Here is a 15,371-nt window from a genome sequence, read left to right as displayed (position 1 = left end):
GTCGGCGCTAGTTAAAATTCCCCATTTAGTTGATAATAAATAATTTCCTTTAATTTTTTGCATGAACACAAAAATTTGAATGGTTCGTCATCTTCGGTGTCGACATTTGTAATATTTTAGTCCAAATGAATAAATGTTTTGACTCAAATAAAGGTTGCATGAATTTCTGGAAAAAAAGTCGGTAAAAAATAGACGGCGAACCATGCGGTAAGATCTTTCTGATTTATTTATCACGTGTTATTTTGTTAATACTTGTGAATTGATCGCGTTCAGTATTGTCTCGCGCGGAAACGCAAACTACAGATGCGTCGGTGTTTAGCATTGTGTTCTCCTTAGTTGCGAATGAATAACTTATGTAGGGTGAGTTTTGAGGCACAAAAGATCGCGTTCGTCGTCCAAGGTTTAGAAGGGTATTTCTTCGCGAGCGCATTATTAATCGCGAATCAAAACATTACACTCGTTTACCACGACAAAATCCTCAACACATCTCCATTTCCCCTGTCCAAACTCCTAGTGATTTCTCGTAGTAACGCAGAGAATTCCTCGGTTATTGGCCAAAGCGAGAATCATGTCATCACTTCCTTCCCTATCCTCAATTGACCTGCATTCAGACGCGGCCGGCGCTGGTATTGCTTATTGAAAAGTATTGGGATTCCAGCATTTACACAATGAAGAGAAAGCTAATCCCAAGCATCATCTGTTGGTTCTTTGTGTAAATGCAGTTGTCCTTGCAATAACAGAGGAGCAACCGCGGGCGGTCAATCATGCTCATGCTCATGCTCATGCTCAATAGAGCTGTAAATTAGGTTAAGTGATTGAAGAATAAAAATATATCATTTTGCGCCTGGCATCCGCGCACCAATGTGTGAACCCATATTTCAAAAATAAACATTTTCCAAAACACTCCGAAGTCCGCGTGACCTTGTGCAGGCGCAGAGGACTCAACAAGCGACTGAATCATCACTTCCCTCCTCTTCACCAAATTTACCAGCAACCTGACGCAGCAGGTGCCGCCATTGTTGCCTAAAAATACTAGACCATCAACGCTCACACACTGAAAATGACTGTTGGTCCCAAGCATGCATCTCATAGGCTCCTTATGTGAGTGTAGCTGGTCTAGCGATACTGAAGTAGCAACTACGGGTGGGCAATCAAGTTCAAGCTCTAGCTCAAGCTCAAGGCTGAGGCTGTGTTACAGACAATTTTCCATTACCACAACGATAACACCAAGCTAGTGTTCTACTTCATAGCACAGAGCCAATGACGGACCTAACAATAAGCCTTTGCACTCTATGTGTAGACAACAAATTTTAGTACTATCGTATCTCCCGACATATTCTAAATGAAAAAATAATATATTTTCACTTACCCGATAGGACCATGGCATTTAAGTTCCGTAAGCCTATTCAACGTTGGCGAGGACAAATGGGGTTTACAAAGATACACAGTCCACTTACACATTAATCTAAAAAGTAAATTCAATATGAGTAATGGATCCGGCAACGATTAGATAGACCAAAAGCCACTCACCTATAATAACCAGCTAAACACGTTACGAACGATTCTAATTCAGTCTGACTGCTAAAGTCTATCGAGTACAGATTCGGTTGATCCTTCAGTGAAATGTCCACCGTAAGTTGTTTGTCTACTAGTATAGTAAAAATTTCATCAATATTCGCTACGTGCCTCCACTGAAAAGGAAGAGAAAAAAACGAACAGAGTGAACAAGTTAATTACTAATGTATACCGGATGCACTCAACAACAGAAAGGAGAGGAAAAAATGCTAACCTCCTGCGAATATAGCACCTTCAGTCCTGGCAGCGACTCGCTGTCGTCCTTTTGCGCATTTTTTCCAACCGTCCGGCTGCGGCCAGCGTAGGGGACGAATTTCACCTTGACCTTACACTTTCCCGGCTTGGTGATGCCGTCGTCCCGCGGGTACGGTATGCTGCAGTCGTACTCCTCGTACAGATAGCAGGGCGCGATGTTATCGATATCGTTTATGTACACACTTTTCACATAGCTGGGCGGGTGGAATATGGGACAATGAATTATTAGTGTGTTGGGGACAGTTGTAGCAATCAGATCAACTTACTCCACATCGTGGTCCTTGCGACAGATCTGCTTCAACGAGTCCAGCACCTTGGTTCGGGCCAGATTGAAGAACAGAAACGAGTGCTCCTTGCTGATCTTTCGCGGGATGTACTCCTTGTAGGTGCGCTGCAGCTCGGTAACGCTGACCTTATCCTCGACCATCTTGCGGTACATGTCGTTGACGACGTAGCCCAGGATTTTGTTCTTGTACTCGTCGTTCTCGATCTCGCCGATCTTGCTTTGTAGGAGATCGTGCCGCAGCTGGTAGTAGTAGTAGTTGAACAGGGCCCGATCCAACGTTTTCATGTTGGAGAGCTTGGGGATCTGGCGATGGGGGGAGAACGAGGAAGGAAAACCACAACATAAATCAATTAGAGTGTATAGCAGTCAGTTATCTATCATTAGGGAATTAATATGCAATTGCCTGGTGAGTAGTCTGCGTTAAGAGTTGGTTTCATAAAAGGGAAATTATCGATTAGCAGAAAAATCCAATTTCCTTCAAGATTCAAGCATTGCAATCCAATCTAGGGAATCGCGCTACTTGGGCGGTGGCTTCTATATTCGTCTGTTTTCCACTATAACTCAGTCAAATTTGAACTAATTGACACAACTTTTGGAATGTGGTGAGATAGGTATAGTATCTACCCGTGTACACCATTTCAAGTCAACTGGTTCAAAATTGACTGAGTTATAGTGGAAAACAGACGAATATAGAAGCCACCGCCCAAGTGGCGCGATACCCTATTTAAGCTTCATGGAATATATAAGTTGAGTAACATCATGAGAAAGAACTAGAATAACGAACATTTTTCTAAAACCTATGACTTTTTTGTGACAAACGATCTAAACAAGTAACATTGTCTCCCCAGGCACGATAAAGGCTGAATATCTCGCGCAATTCAGTCCCATTGCGATTACTAGCTTCTGCTCAGCAACTCTTAAACCTACCTCCGTGTGGCACCGTTCGGAATTTCTCTCAATTTTTTTCTAAGGATTTCTTTAGAAAATCTTTCACGGGTTCCTTCAGATTTTTTTTTTCAAAGTATCTTCAGAGTTTTACCAAGGATTCATTAAGAAATTTTTCTGGACATTCTTATGAAATTCCTTCATATTGTCTAAGAAGTCCTTAGAGAAATTATTTATTGATTCCTATAAAAATTATTCCTCCCGTTTCAGAATCTCCACAGCAGATTTTTTTCTTCTGAAACTCTTCCAGGGATTTTTCAGAAACTTTCTCCAGAGCGTCCTTCAAGTATTTGACATATGTTCCTTCTGTTATAAATTGACATGTTCCTTCTGAAACCCCACCAGGGTATACTTCATAAATTGTGTTTAGAAAAAAATCTGTTCGGAAAATCCTTCGGAAATTTCTCCAGGCACTCTTCTACAATTTGCTAGAGGAATTTAGAAGTTTTTCCAAAGTTTCATTCATAAACTTTTCGAGCTGTTCCTTCTGAAAACGTTCTAGATATTCCCTCTGTTCTTGGCTGTTTCCGGTCAAAATGGATTTTTAGGCGAAATTACTTTATATCTTTCAAAAAAAAAAAACCCTGGTCGCATTCCAAATAGTTCTAGATATTTTATCAAGAAGCCCACCAGAGATTTGTTCAGAAATTGATATAGGGAAGCCACGGAAAATTCACGCAGAAATGTGTACAGAAATTTCTTCAGATATTCTGCAGTAAATTCTTTAGGGATTCTTGCATTATTATTTTCAGTGATTCAGGCTGGAATTCACCCAAAGATTCCTGCAAAAGCTCTTACACAGATTTCTTCAAGATTTTCTTGAAATATTTCTCCAGAGTTTTTCTATATGGATAAATGTAAGAACTTCTCCACGGATTCTTCAAAGAATTCAGAGACATTTCCTAGGAATTACTACAGTAATTCCTTTACAAACCTCAAGGTTTTTTTTTCTAGGGATCTTTACAAGGCGTTTCTCTAGGTTTGCAAGAGGAATTACTTCAGAAATTAGTCAACAGATTGCTCCAGGAAAACTCTCAGAGAATTACACTGTTGAAAATGCTTTGACATCCATGTGCACAACAGAACATGTGCTCGATGAACAAATTGAGATTTGAAATTATGAAAAGAAATCCACGTACTCCGGTGAGACTCGAACTCACGACTCCCAATTCGCTAGACGGGCGCTTCTATTCCTTCAAGCTACGGAGTCACTCGACTATCTCCGTCGCCAGCAGGCCTAGAACTGAACTCGATTCCACAATCGCACATGGTTATCTTCTTTTCACAATCCAAACCCCCTTCGGATGGGATTAGATGAACATCTAACACACGACGGAGATAGTCGAGTGACTCCGTAGCTTGAAGGAATAGAAGCGCCCGTCTAGCGAATTGGGAGTCGTGAGTTCGAGTCTCACCGGAGTACGTGGATTTCTTTTCATAATTTCAAATCTCAATTTGTTCATCGAGCACATGTTCTGTTGTGCACATGGATGTCAAAGCATTTTCAACAGTGTAATTTCCCACATGGCTTGGTCAGCCAAAGCAAAATCAAGAAATTGACATCTCAGAGAATTGTCTAGGAAACTTATTAAAAGATTTTTCCAGCAATCTTCCTAAAAAAATCACAATAAACTTTTCTAGAAATTCCACAAAGGGCTTCCGAGAAGTTTCCAGGTATTTCTCCGGGAAGTTCTTTAGAAATTCCTCCTGTGATTTTTTCAAATATTTTTATTGAGATTCTGTCAACAGTGCTTCTTGAGTCTTCTACAGGGATTCTATAGATTCTGCAGTATGCTGGATATTCCTTCAAGGATCCCTTAAAATGTTTCCCATTGACTTCTTCAGAGTTTCAAAGTTCTATTCAGGAATTCCAAAAAAGCGATGCACACAAAAGTTCTCCCATGGAGTTTAAAAGAAGTACCTCTAAAAATATCTTTAAAAACCCTATCAGGTATCAGGTATCAGTAGGTCGGCTCTAGAGGCACGTTCTCCTTCATTTGGGAAATTTGTGCCATCGCCATGAACACGAGCCTATTCATCATTTACCTGACGGAGAAGGGAAGGAAAAAGGATAGGACAGGGGAAAGGACAGGTAAGGGAATAGGATCGTCATACACGCAAAAGCGTACCACAATGAGTTCACTTCTTCTTCTTCTTTATAGCTCTACGTCCCAACTGGGACTTGGCCTGCCTCGCTTCAACTTAGTGTTCTTTGAGCACTTCCACAGTTATTAATTGAAGGGCTTTTCTTTGCCTGCCATTGCATGAATTTGTATATTGTGAGGCAAGTACAATGATACATTATGCCCAGGGAGTCGAGAAAATTTTCCCGACCGGAACGGGAATCGAACCCGCCGTCTCCGGATTGGCGATCCATAGCCTTAACCACTAGGCTAACTGGAGACCCATGGGTTCACATAGCGTCCTGAAAAGTACACTGTAATAACGCATAAGCGTACCACAATGGGTTCAAACAGCGCCCTGAGAAGGGCACTGTGATAACGCATAAAGCGTACAGAAAGCCTATAGCTCTTTACCACAGCGGGTCAAGAACAACAGAACGTCCTGAAGATTCAGGTTTCTGAAGTAAGATTCACTTAATAAGGGGCTGTCCATACCCCCCGCGTGGACATTAGTCCATACAATTTTTTTTTATTTGTCCATACAAAATGGTCATTGGCCGAACCCCCCCCCCCCCCACCCAATGTCCACGTGGTTTATGGAGATCCCCTAAGTGTTTTCCGAGTACTCGGAAACGCAATTGCACAAAAACTGGACAATTACATATTAAGTGATACGAAGTTCCATAATCGGATTCACAGCTATCACAGGCAAATGAATCAGCTTGCTGAATATTCGCCATGTGATAACTGAGTCGGTAGAGGCCCAGTCAATGCTTTGACCAGCATGCTGCAATTCTGCTTTGACAGATTAGTTAGATACTTTGCCACCCCTAGAGATGGCTCAGTATAATACAATTTTGTTTGACGACATGACTCCAAACTATTCCAGTATTGTTTGTGCTGAGTGGCAGCCCAGGTGTCAATCTGAAGCTTTACCCAACACTTGGATACCGGAATAGCTGGCTCAGGGCCAATGAAGTCATGTGATGCTCCAGTGCGAACTACTCATCAGCCAATTCATTTCCAGCGATGGAAGAATGGTCAGGTACCCATAGAAGGTGAACAGCGTTTGCTGAATTCAGCTCCTCGATTTGAGTTCGTCAAGCGATAACTATCTTCGACCTGGAGTTGGCCGAAGCAAATGCTTTAATAGCAGCCTGACTATCTGAACAGAAGTATATTACTTTGCCCATTACGTGCTGCTGAAGTGCTGATTGCACTCCGCACATAAGAGCAAAGATTTCGGCCTAAAAAACGGTGCAGTGTCTACCAAGTGAGTAAGACTGATGCAGCATTAGCTCACGAGAATAAACACCAGCACCTGCTCGACCTTCGAGAAGGGAGCCACCAGTGTAACATACGGTGCCGTCTGAAATACTTCTTTCCAGATATCCAGATGTCAACTCTTCCCGGGAAGGGAATTTCGTGGAAAATGTCCTAGATTGAAATTACAAGCAATTGTAAGATCACTTGGAGCAAGGACAACTTTGTCCCAATTCACCAAAAGTGGAAACAACGAGGTGTGTGTTGAACTGCGGTTCCCAGGAGTTTCCTCTAATAAACCGAGTACCCATAGGCGGTAAGTGCAAGAAAGTGCTCCTTGTTTGAGGTGAATGTGTAGAGGGAAAACGTCAAAGAGAACTTCAAGCGCTGCCATAAGAGTTGAAGAGAACGCTCCAGACATCGCCATTAAGCACATCCTTTGGAGATGGCCTAACTTTGATTGGACCGTTCTCACTTCGCCCTTTTGCCACCACACAAGACATCCATAGTTGTGTAAATCCATTTGATATACAGGTCGGACTCGATTATCCGGAGTCAGGTTCTGAAGCTTCTCAAACGAATATATGGGGAACGGAATGCTCTATCAAGCTGAAATTTTGACATTTTGTCAAACCAACTTTGATTAGTAATTAGTTAAAATTTCAGCTTCTTACAGTATTCCGTTTTCGAGATATTATTTTGGGAAGCACCAGAACCCGACTCCGGATAATCGAGTCCGACCTGTACTTGGGTTTTAACCCCCAAGTTGTACCAAAGGTTCGCCGGCATTGCCCGAAGGCCATACAAGCTTTCTTGATTCTGAACTCAGCATGAGGTGTCCAGGAAAGCTTGGAATCAAGAATGACTCCAACGTATTTTACCTGTTAAGTCACATTGATTTCAGAATCAAAGAGACGTAAAGGTCGAACACCATTACGGTTTCGCTTTTCCGTGAAAAGAACAATAGATGTTTTACTCGGATTTACCGAAAGGCCATATTGGCGACACCAACCCTCAACTACTTGAAGAGCGTTTTACATCAGGTCGAAAAGGGTGCTGATGCACATACCGACTAACAATGTTAGGTAGTCGTCGGCAAAACCATAAGTAGGAAAACCGCTATTATTGAGTTGCCTCAATAGCGTATCTGCTACGAGATTCCATAAAAGTGGTGATAAGACTCCCCCTTGGGGGCATCCACAAACACTCAATTTCCTAATCACAACTCGACGCAATGTCGCGAAGAGATGTCGGTTTTTGAGCATTTGGTGAATCCAATTGGAAATCATTGGAGATATACCATGACTCCGTGCGGCTTCCAATATGGCATCGAAAGGCACGTTGTCAAAGGCACCCTCGATATCCAAGAAAACAATCCTGATTTTTCAGCGAATGCCTTCTCGATATCAACTTTATGTAAAAGAGTCACAGTGGACTTTCCAGATTGGTAAGCATGTTGGTTCACATGAAGAGGCACATTGGCCAGATGAACATCACGGATGTGATGATCGACAATGCGTTCTAAGCATTTCAGAAGAAAAGAGGTCAAACTGATAGGTCTGAAGCTCTTTGCTTCTTCATACGACGCACGACCCACTTTCGGAATAAACTTTACAGTAATATCCCGCCAGGATTTGGGACAGGGTATAGCAAAACTGCAAACAAGTTGTTTCAAAACATGTTTGAAATGATCAAATCCCTTCTGAAGCAAAATAGGATGAATCCCATCTACCCCAGGAGATTTGAAAGGAGCAAAGCTATTAAGTGCCCATTCAATCGATTCTAAAGTTATGATACTCCGAGCCAAAGCTAAAGAATCAAAACTACAAGAAAAGACGTCAGTGTAGGAAGTAATATAAATAAATTAAATTGTTTGTTCTTAGATTAGAAATTCATTTGTCATGTATTTTAAATTGTTTAAATAAAAGGAAATAAAATTAGGAATTTGTATCATTGTTGCTTCATTAACAACTATCACGAGAGCAGAGTCGGGCACATGACTGCAACCCTGGCTTTCTTAGAAGCCGAAGACAGAAAGGCACGAGCTTTGAGCGTGGTGCTCTATACGTAATGGTGTGCGTGATGTTCGAGCGCATGAACGAACGGGATGAAGGAGGCGGAGAGATGAATGTTTCAGTTTTGTGAGTGATGTTGTGAAGAATAGTTGTGTTGTAGTTGTCTGAATAAAAAAAGGAAATCAAAATGGAACATGAAAAAAGTGTGTGATTTAATTTAAACGAAGAAATCCTACAGTCAGGTTCATCCGAAGATGTAATATCCACACATCCGGAGAAGTGTGTACTGAATAAACATTCCAAAACTTCCTCATCAGAGAAAGTGAAATCACCATTTGGTAAACGAAGTTCGTTCACTTGAAAATCCTTAGATTTTGCAAATTTTGTTCAACCGACTGGCTTCACTTATACTGGAAACATTTGATCAAAGGTTTTTCCAGCCGGATCGTTTAGCAGACCGAAGAGCTTTCTGGTAGGCCTTGCGAGCCGACCTGAAAGCCTCCGATCCAGCAGAACGTCGTCTATTCCAACTCTTTCTACATTGTTTCCTGAGCTTCGCCAGATCAGAACTCCACCAAGGGGTTCCTCTTGTGGGCTTCACAGACCGCAGAGGGTAAGCTTCTTCAAAAGCTTCCATGATGAATGCCGTTGTAGTATCAACGGCATCATCTAAATCACTTGGAATGTCAATGGATTGTGAAATTTGGCTGCAACCAAATCGGTAAAGAGATCCCAGTTGGTTGACCGGGGGTTTCTGAAACGTAAAGTTTGCGAAGTAACATTCACATGTTCAAACAAGATGTAGCGATGGTCATATAAAGATACTTCATCTGACACATGCCAATTGGTCAGCTCATGACTATTTCTGCATGAGCAAAGCGTTATGTCTAACACTTCCTCTCTAGCAGATACCATGAAGGTTGGGCGGTTGCCTATGTTAAGTAATCCAAGATCTGTACTACTTAAGTATTCCATCAAACTGGAGCCGCTCAAATTGATGTCTGAGTTGCCCCAGTTATATGGTGAGCATTAGCATCACTACCAACAATTATCGAAAAGCCTTTTGAAGTGCAGTATGCAATGACTTGCTTGAAAGCATCCGTAGGGGATGGTTCATCATGCGGTAAATAAACCGAACAATAAACGTATTTCCTGTTGAGGTTTCCAACAGATACATCGATTGTGATAGCACATACATCTCTAGTAGTTAGTTCAGAGATGAGTGTAGCAACGATTGCGTTGTTGACAAGCACACATGCTCGAGGCATGACACATGAGTTTGCCATTTCATTTTTGCTGAAAGTAGCAAACACCGGATTCACAAGGTTTCCTAGATAGAAATTCCCATTACGAAAGTGAGGTTCGTGGAATAACGCCATTTGGGCTGTACCATTTTGCATAAGTCTACAAAGATTGATCGTTGCTGTTCTTTTGTGCTGAAGATTGATCTGAGCTATCCTAACCGTAGCCACTACCCAAACTAGGCAAGATTAAACTCTTAACAATCACAGCACAAAAAAACAGCAACAATAGAGCCAGCTCGATATCGATTTGAGTGCGCCAAAGGCGAGGATACACAGAATACACTGTGTAAAACGCATAATGCGAAACCATATAGATGAAAATTTAAACTGATTAATAACATCTTCATAATCCCGCCCTTATTCAGCCTCAAGTATGAGACTAAAGAAGGGCAGCTGATTGTCTAGGAGAAACACAAGGTACACTGCACTATTGCTCCGGTTAGCGCAATAAGGGCAAAATACTGTGGAGGGTACTCCACAGGCTCCGTTTGCGATTAGGTTTTTATAAGACCCTCCTAACCATTCTTTCCTAGGCACGGTAACCGTAAAGCCGCATAACACCTTGAATTAGGGATCACCTGATTTTATTGGATTCCTACCACTGGAACAGGCGGTCCATAGTGCTTTTCTTAGCCAGTTGAACCAACCGCTACCGACACTACACAGCCATCTAGGCTGATCGGGAAAAGAAGTTAATATTGGTGATCAACTTCATACTGGCCCTTTGACTGTTTGTCAATCTATTATATGGTACAAATTTGGGCTCTATTGAATAATTTTTCGCGAAGTTAGAACCGTTCGGGTGAAACACTATTATTGAGACAACTAAATTTTGAACTGTCATATCTCGGAAACCAGTGAACCGAATTGAATGAATTTTTTAACGTTCATCAACAATATATTGAAACTTAATACGACGTTATAAAATGTTATATTTTCTCACAGCTAATTAAGTTGCACCGGGTTAAATTTTTTACCCATATAGAGGGAAATAAGTCAAATTTACAATACAGGTACTCTTATGATACAGGTATGATAGTGTTGTTGTATTCGATGTGAAATTAACCCCAAACAGTGATTTCGGTGAAATTTACAAAACCAATAACGAAAAATGAGTTTTCACGAAAAAATAATTTCGTTTTTGTGCTTCGATACAACGTACATTTTGCTTCGATATAACGTACACTAAATTTTTCTCCAAATTGCGCTAATTCTGGGTAACAAGGCTAATACTGCAACAAAACATTGATTTGAGTGATGTCGTAGTTTATCTGAGGGTTATTCCTGTAAAAAATATAAATTTTCAATGTTGTACGTTATATCGAAGCAAAATGTACGTTATATCGAATTCGCTATATCGAGGGTACGCTATATCGAGGGTACGTTATATCGATTACCTGTACCACACAAAAATTATTAAATGTGTTCTTCTTACAATCTAAATGGACTCTTATATATCTGATTAGAGATAACTTGAGAAAAGAAGTGGAAAATCTTTGGATATCAACGCTAAAATTTATTGACATTTATGTAAAAAAAATACATTTTTTCGAAAACAATCCAAAAAATGTCAATCCATGATAACTTTTATCAACGTTCAAAAAGTACCTACGTTTTAATACTTTGTGAAGCATTTACATAGTGTTAGTGTATGCTCAAAATTTCATTCAATTCGGTTCACTGGTTTCCGAGATATGACAGCTCAAAAATGAGTTGTCAAAAAAATAGAGTTTTACCCGAACGGTTCTAACTTTGCGAAACATTGATCAGTCGAGCCCAAATTTGTACCAATAATGCACATATAAATGGTTGACAAACAGTCAAAATTTGAGATTTGTTGATGCACTTTATGAAAAGTTATAGCATGTTGAATTTTTTTGTGAGAGAAAAAAAATTGCCTATCCCAAACATTTTGGCCACCGCCTGTGTAGATACTCCAACTACTACAATATCGAGATGCTCGTATAGTATTGCAAGGTCTAATGGACATCAACGTGACTGAATTTCTTGAACAGAGTGAACAAAAATGCTGGTAGATCCAGTAGATCTTAAAACTACAGGGGATGGCCAAAATGTTTGGGATAGGCAACTTTTTTTCTCTCACAAAAAAGTTCAACAAGCTATAACTTTTTATAGAGCGCATCAAAAAATCTCAAATTTTGACTGTTTGTCAACCTATTATGTGTGCATCATTGGTACAAATTTGGGCTCGATTGATTAATATTTCGCAAAGTTAGAACCGTTCACTACTCATTTTTGAGGTGTCATATCTCGGAAACTAGTGAACCGATTTAAATGAAATTTTGAACGTACACTAACAATATGTAAATGCTTCACAAACTATTAAAACATAGGTACGTTGGAAAAAGTTATCATGGATTGACACTTTTTGGATTTTTCTCGAAAAAATGCAATTTTTTTACATCAATGTCAATAAATTTTAGTGTTGATATCCAAAGATTTTCCACTTCTGTTCTCAAGTTATCTCTAATCAGATATATTAGAGCCTATTTAGATTGAAAGAAGAACACATTTAGAAGAACACATTTAGTAATTTTTGTGTGGTATTGTATTTTTTTTTTATTTTCCTCTATATGGGTTAAAATTTCAACCCGGTATAACTTAATTCATCGTGAGAAAATATTACATTTTATAACGTTGTATTAAGTATCAATATATTGTTGATAACGTTATAAAATTCTTTCAATTCGGTTCACTGGTTTCCGAAATATGACAGTTCAAAAATTAGTTGTCTAAAAATAGTGTTTTACCCAAACGGTTCCAACTTCGCAAAAAATTAATCAATCGAGCCCAAATGTGTACCAATGATGCATATATAATAGGTTGACAAACAGTCAAAATTTGAGATTTTTTTATGCACTACAGCATGTTGAATTTTTTTGTGGGAGAAAAAAAGTTGCCTATCCCAAACATTCTGGCCATCCCCTGTATATCCTGTGATCATTCATCGGGTATAAAATTTGGTTTATAATGTTAAACTTCGGAATACTTTGGAGGCCTTAGAATAGCTTTGGGATGAAAACCATAACAGACTATGATTGATAGTGTAGTAATACATTGCATGTCCGTCAAAACTATTGAAGATTAGCAAAACGATGAAATTTTAGCAAAAACATTTGGAATTTATAAAAATTACATAAAAGCAACGTATTTTCGGCCATCAGCAAAAAAGGGGAGGGTGCAAAGGGGGTAGGTATCATACATTTCTTAGCACTACTATTCCCCTTGACTATAAACAAGACTCCAGGGTAAAATGTTTCAAAACAAAGAAGATATTGCATTTCTACCAAAAGTAGATCGTCCCGGGTGTTAACGGGTTAAAATAAAGCCATATTTCTGACGTAAAAGTAGGCAGCTAGAAGCCAAAAAGTTCATAATCCATAAATCCAGAAAGATCAGCTATGTCGAAAGAATGTAAAATAGAGGAACCAATTTGCGCTCACTCTTGGTTACCTTGGCTTTGTCCGCCCTTCTGAGTTCTGTTCTGATACGTGATAAGGACGATCTTCGGCGATGTGGAGGAGAACGGTATGTGAGTGTGTGACGGAGACGGCTGAAACACAAGCTTGTTATACCCTACGGTGACTCCAGCATTCAGAAAGTCACCAAAGAAAGTCGAGAAGATATAGTGGGCAGGGCATGCTGTAAGAATACCGAACAACAGCCCTACAACATTGGTGGTTGCTTCTGATCCGGTTGGCACAAGAAGGCGTGGAGCGTAGAGAGCACGATAGGCAGATCAGGTAAACCGTAATCGGGCGGGCATTAAGTGTGACCGAGGAAGGAAAGCGGCATCCGCAAACTGAGTATTATAGCGTAGTATTGTGGGTTTTGTTTTATCTTCAATGTGATGATGCCCCTTAACCCACCCCAACATGAACTCAAATATGGGTTCACACACGCTACCCCGTAGTTGGGTTATTTCAATTCAAACAAACTAATATACAATAAAAATGTTTGTGGTGTTTCTCCCGGTTACGTTTCCCACAAATCTGCGTAGTTCATGGTAGGATTCGTACACTAGGACATAAAAGATTCAAAACATTCCGCAAATCACATCGAAGCTCGAGCAAAAAATTCCAACACCTCCATTAAAAATGCAAATGCAAATTGTCCCTTTAACGGAGGCATAACTGCATAATTGCTCCCGCGTGAACTCTGACGCAATTACGCATAATTTAGCGGCAGCGTACAAACTGCGCATTTTTGTATACTTCATGTTAATCGAAACCAAATGCCATCATGAACCGAAATTACCCACATCCCGACGTCGATAAATGGTGGGTTGCACATTGCAGTAAGCACGCGATTAAAACGAGCCTACCAACCAACTCTCTGCCGCAGCACAATCGAATGCATTGAGCACACCATACCCGTATCCCGATGTTTCAACTCAACCTCTTCCATAAAATAATGGCAAATACGCAGAGAAAGTACTCACCTTGAACCGCACGCGAAAGTCGTACTTTTTGCCGGCTTGAGGCCGGGCACTCGGCGCCAGAAACCATGGCTCGTCGTGTATCCGCAGGCCCAACAGCAGCTGCACCAGGGGCCCAATGTCGTACCGCTGGCACAGGCTGGTGCACAGATCCTCGCAGGTATCGCCCTCCCGGGCCGGCACGTCGATGAAGCATTCCTTCAGATAGATGTACACCTGGTATTTGTTCTCATGCTCCGACATGGTCGGAACCGGGAAACCCGGGTTGCGCCCCCCCAGCACACTCTCACCACTTCCCTGAGGCGGTGATGTTTTTTTCTTAGCTCGAGGGGGTCACTTCACTTCTTGAATCACTAAATTCTTCCTTGGCGCACTGACGCAGTATGGTAGTTTTTGGAGACAGCCTACATTACCAGATTGTTGCCCGAGCATGCGGGCTCTCACTTATCACTAAATAAAAGCACCGACGGACGCGACGCAGGCCGTTTTTGGAACGTTATCACAGCTTCAGTGCATGGTGTATGAAATTGTTTCTTTTTTTTGTTACTAACACTTGGGTTATGCTGAGTTTCTTCCTATGATGAAAAATAAAAATCGTTTTGCTATCATTTTTTCGATGCTTAAAAAGTGTGAGGCGGTGTTGAGGACATTTTTGGTGAATTGGTCAGAATTGTGCAAAACGATATCCGCACATTGTCACTAAGAAAATTCCTTATATATTGTAGATATTCATATCTTCTCTAGGATTTATCTAATTAGTTATACAAGCCTTGGTGTCAAGCGACCCGTGCCGAGGAATGAGTGATCGAGGGGGTGAAAAAGATGCTCGATCTTTAACGGAGCCTGTGGGGCACCTGGGCACCCCCCACAGTAAGCTGTCCCTTACCGCGTTAATGCAAAGCTCTGGCGTGGTGGACATTCTTTCTCGTGCGACTCGTGGGAATAAAATATGAGTAACAAACAAATTCAAAAAAAAGGTGTAGCAGGTAGTAGTGGTGCGATCAACCCCTTCGCAAGAAGCGGGTTGATGAGGTCTCCAACAAGGAGAAGCGAGGAGTCAGGTGCTGGAAGCTGCTTACGCAGCTCAAGCGTGGGAGCTCCTGTCCACTCCACGGCAAGCCAGCCGGCGGAGGTTATGGACGGAGC

The 15,371-nt window shown here is 41.0% G+C and overlaps 1 protein-coding gene across 4 annotated transcripts in view; it reads right to left on the bottom strand.

Moving 5' to 3' along the window:
* The window catches only part of LOC109419906 (tyrosine-protein kinase hopscotch), a 103,709-nt gene that overhangs the window by 37,625 nt on the left and 50,713 nt on the right, over positions 1-15,371 (bottom strand). For all 4 annotated transcript variants that reach the window (XM_029853034.2, XM_029853032.2, XM_029853033.2 and 1 more), the window contains exons 2-6: positions 14,229-14,800; positions 2,097-2,419; positions 1,790-2,024; positions 1,531-1,691; positions 1,370-1,465 (exon numbers count right to left, since the gene is read on the bottom strand). In XM_029853034.2, the coding sequence (XP_029708894.2) occupies positions 1,370-1,465; positions 1,531-1,691; positions 1,790-2,024; positions 2,097-2,419; positions 14,229-14,468 (1,055 nt within the window). In that variant the 5' untranslated portion in view covers positions 14,469-14,800. The remainder of the gene's footprint in view (positions 1-1,369; positions 1,466-1,530; positions 1,692-1,789; positions 2,025-2,096; positions 2,420-14,228; positions 14,801-15,371) is intronic.

This window comes from Aedes albopictus, chromosome 2 (genome assembly GCF_035046485.1).
Source record: "Aedes albopictus strain Foshan chromosome 2, AalbF5, whole genome shotgun sequence".
Lineage (NCBI taxonomy): Eukaryota > Metazoa > Arthropoda > Insecta > Diptera > Culicidae > Aedes > Aedes albopictus.
This window is presented reverse-complemented; position numbering and strand designations above follow the sequence as displayed.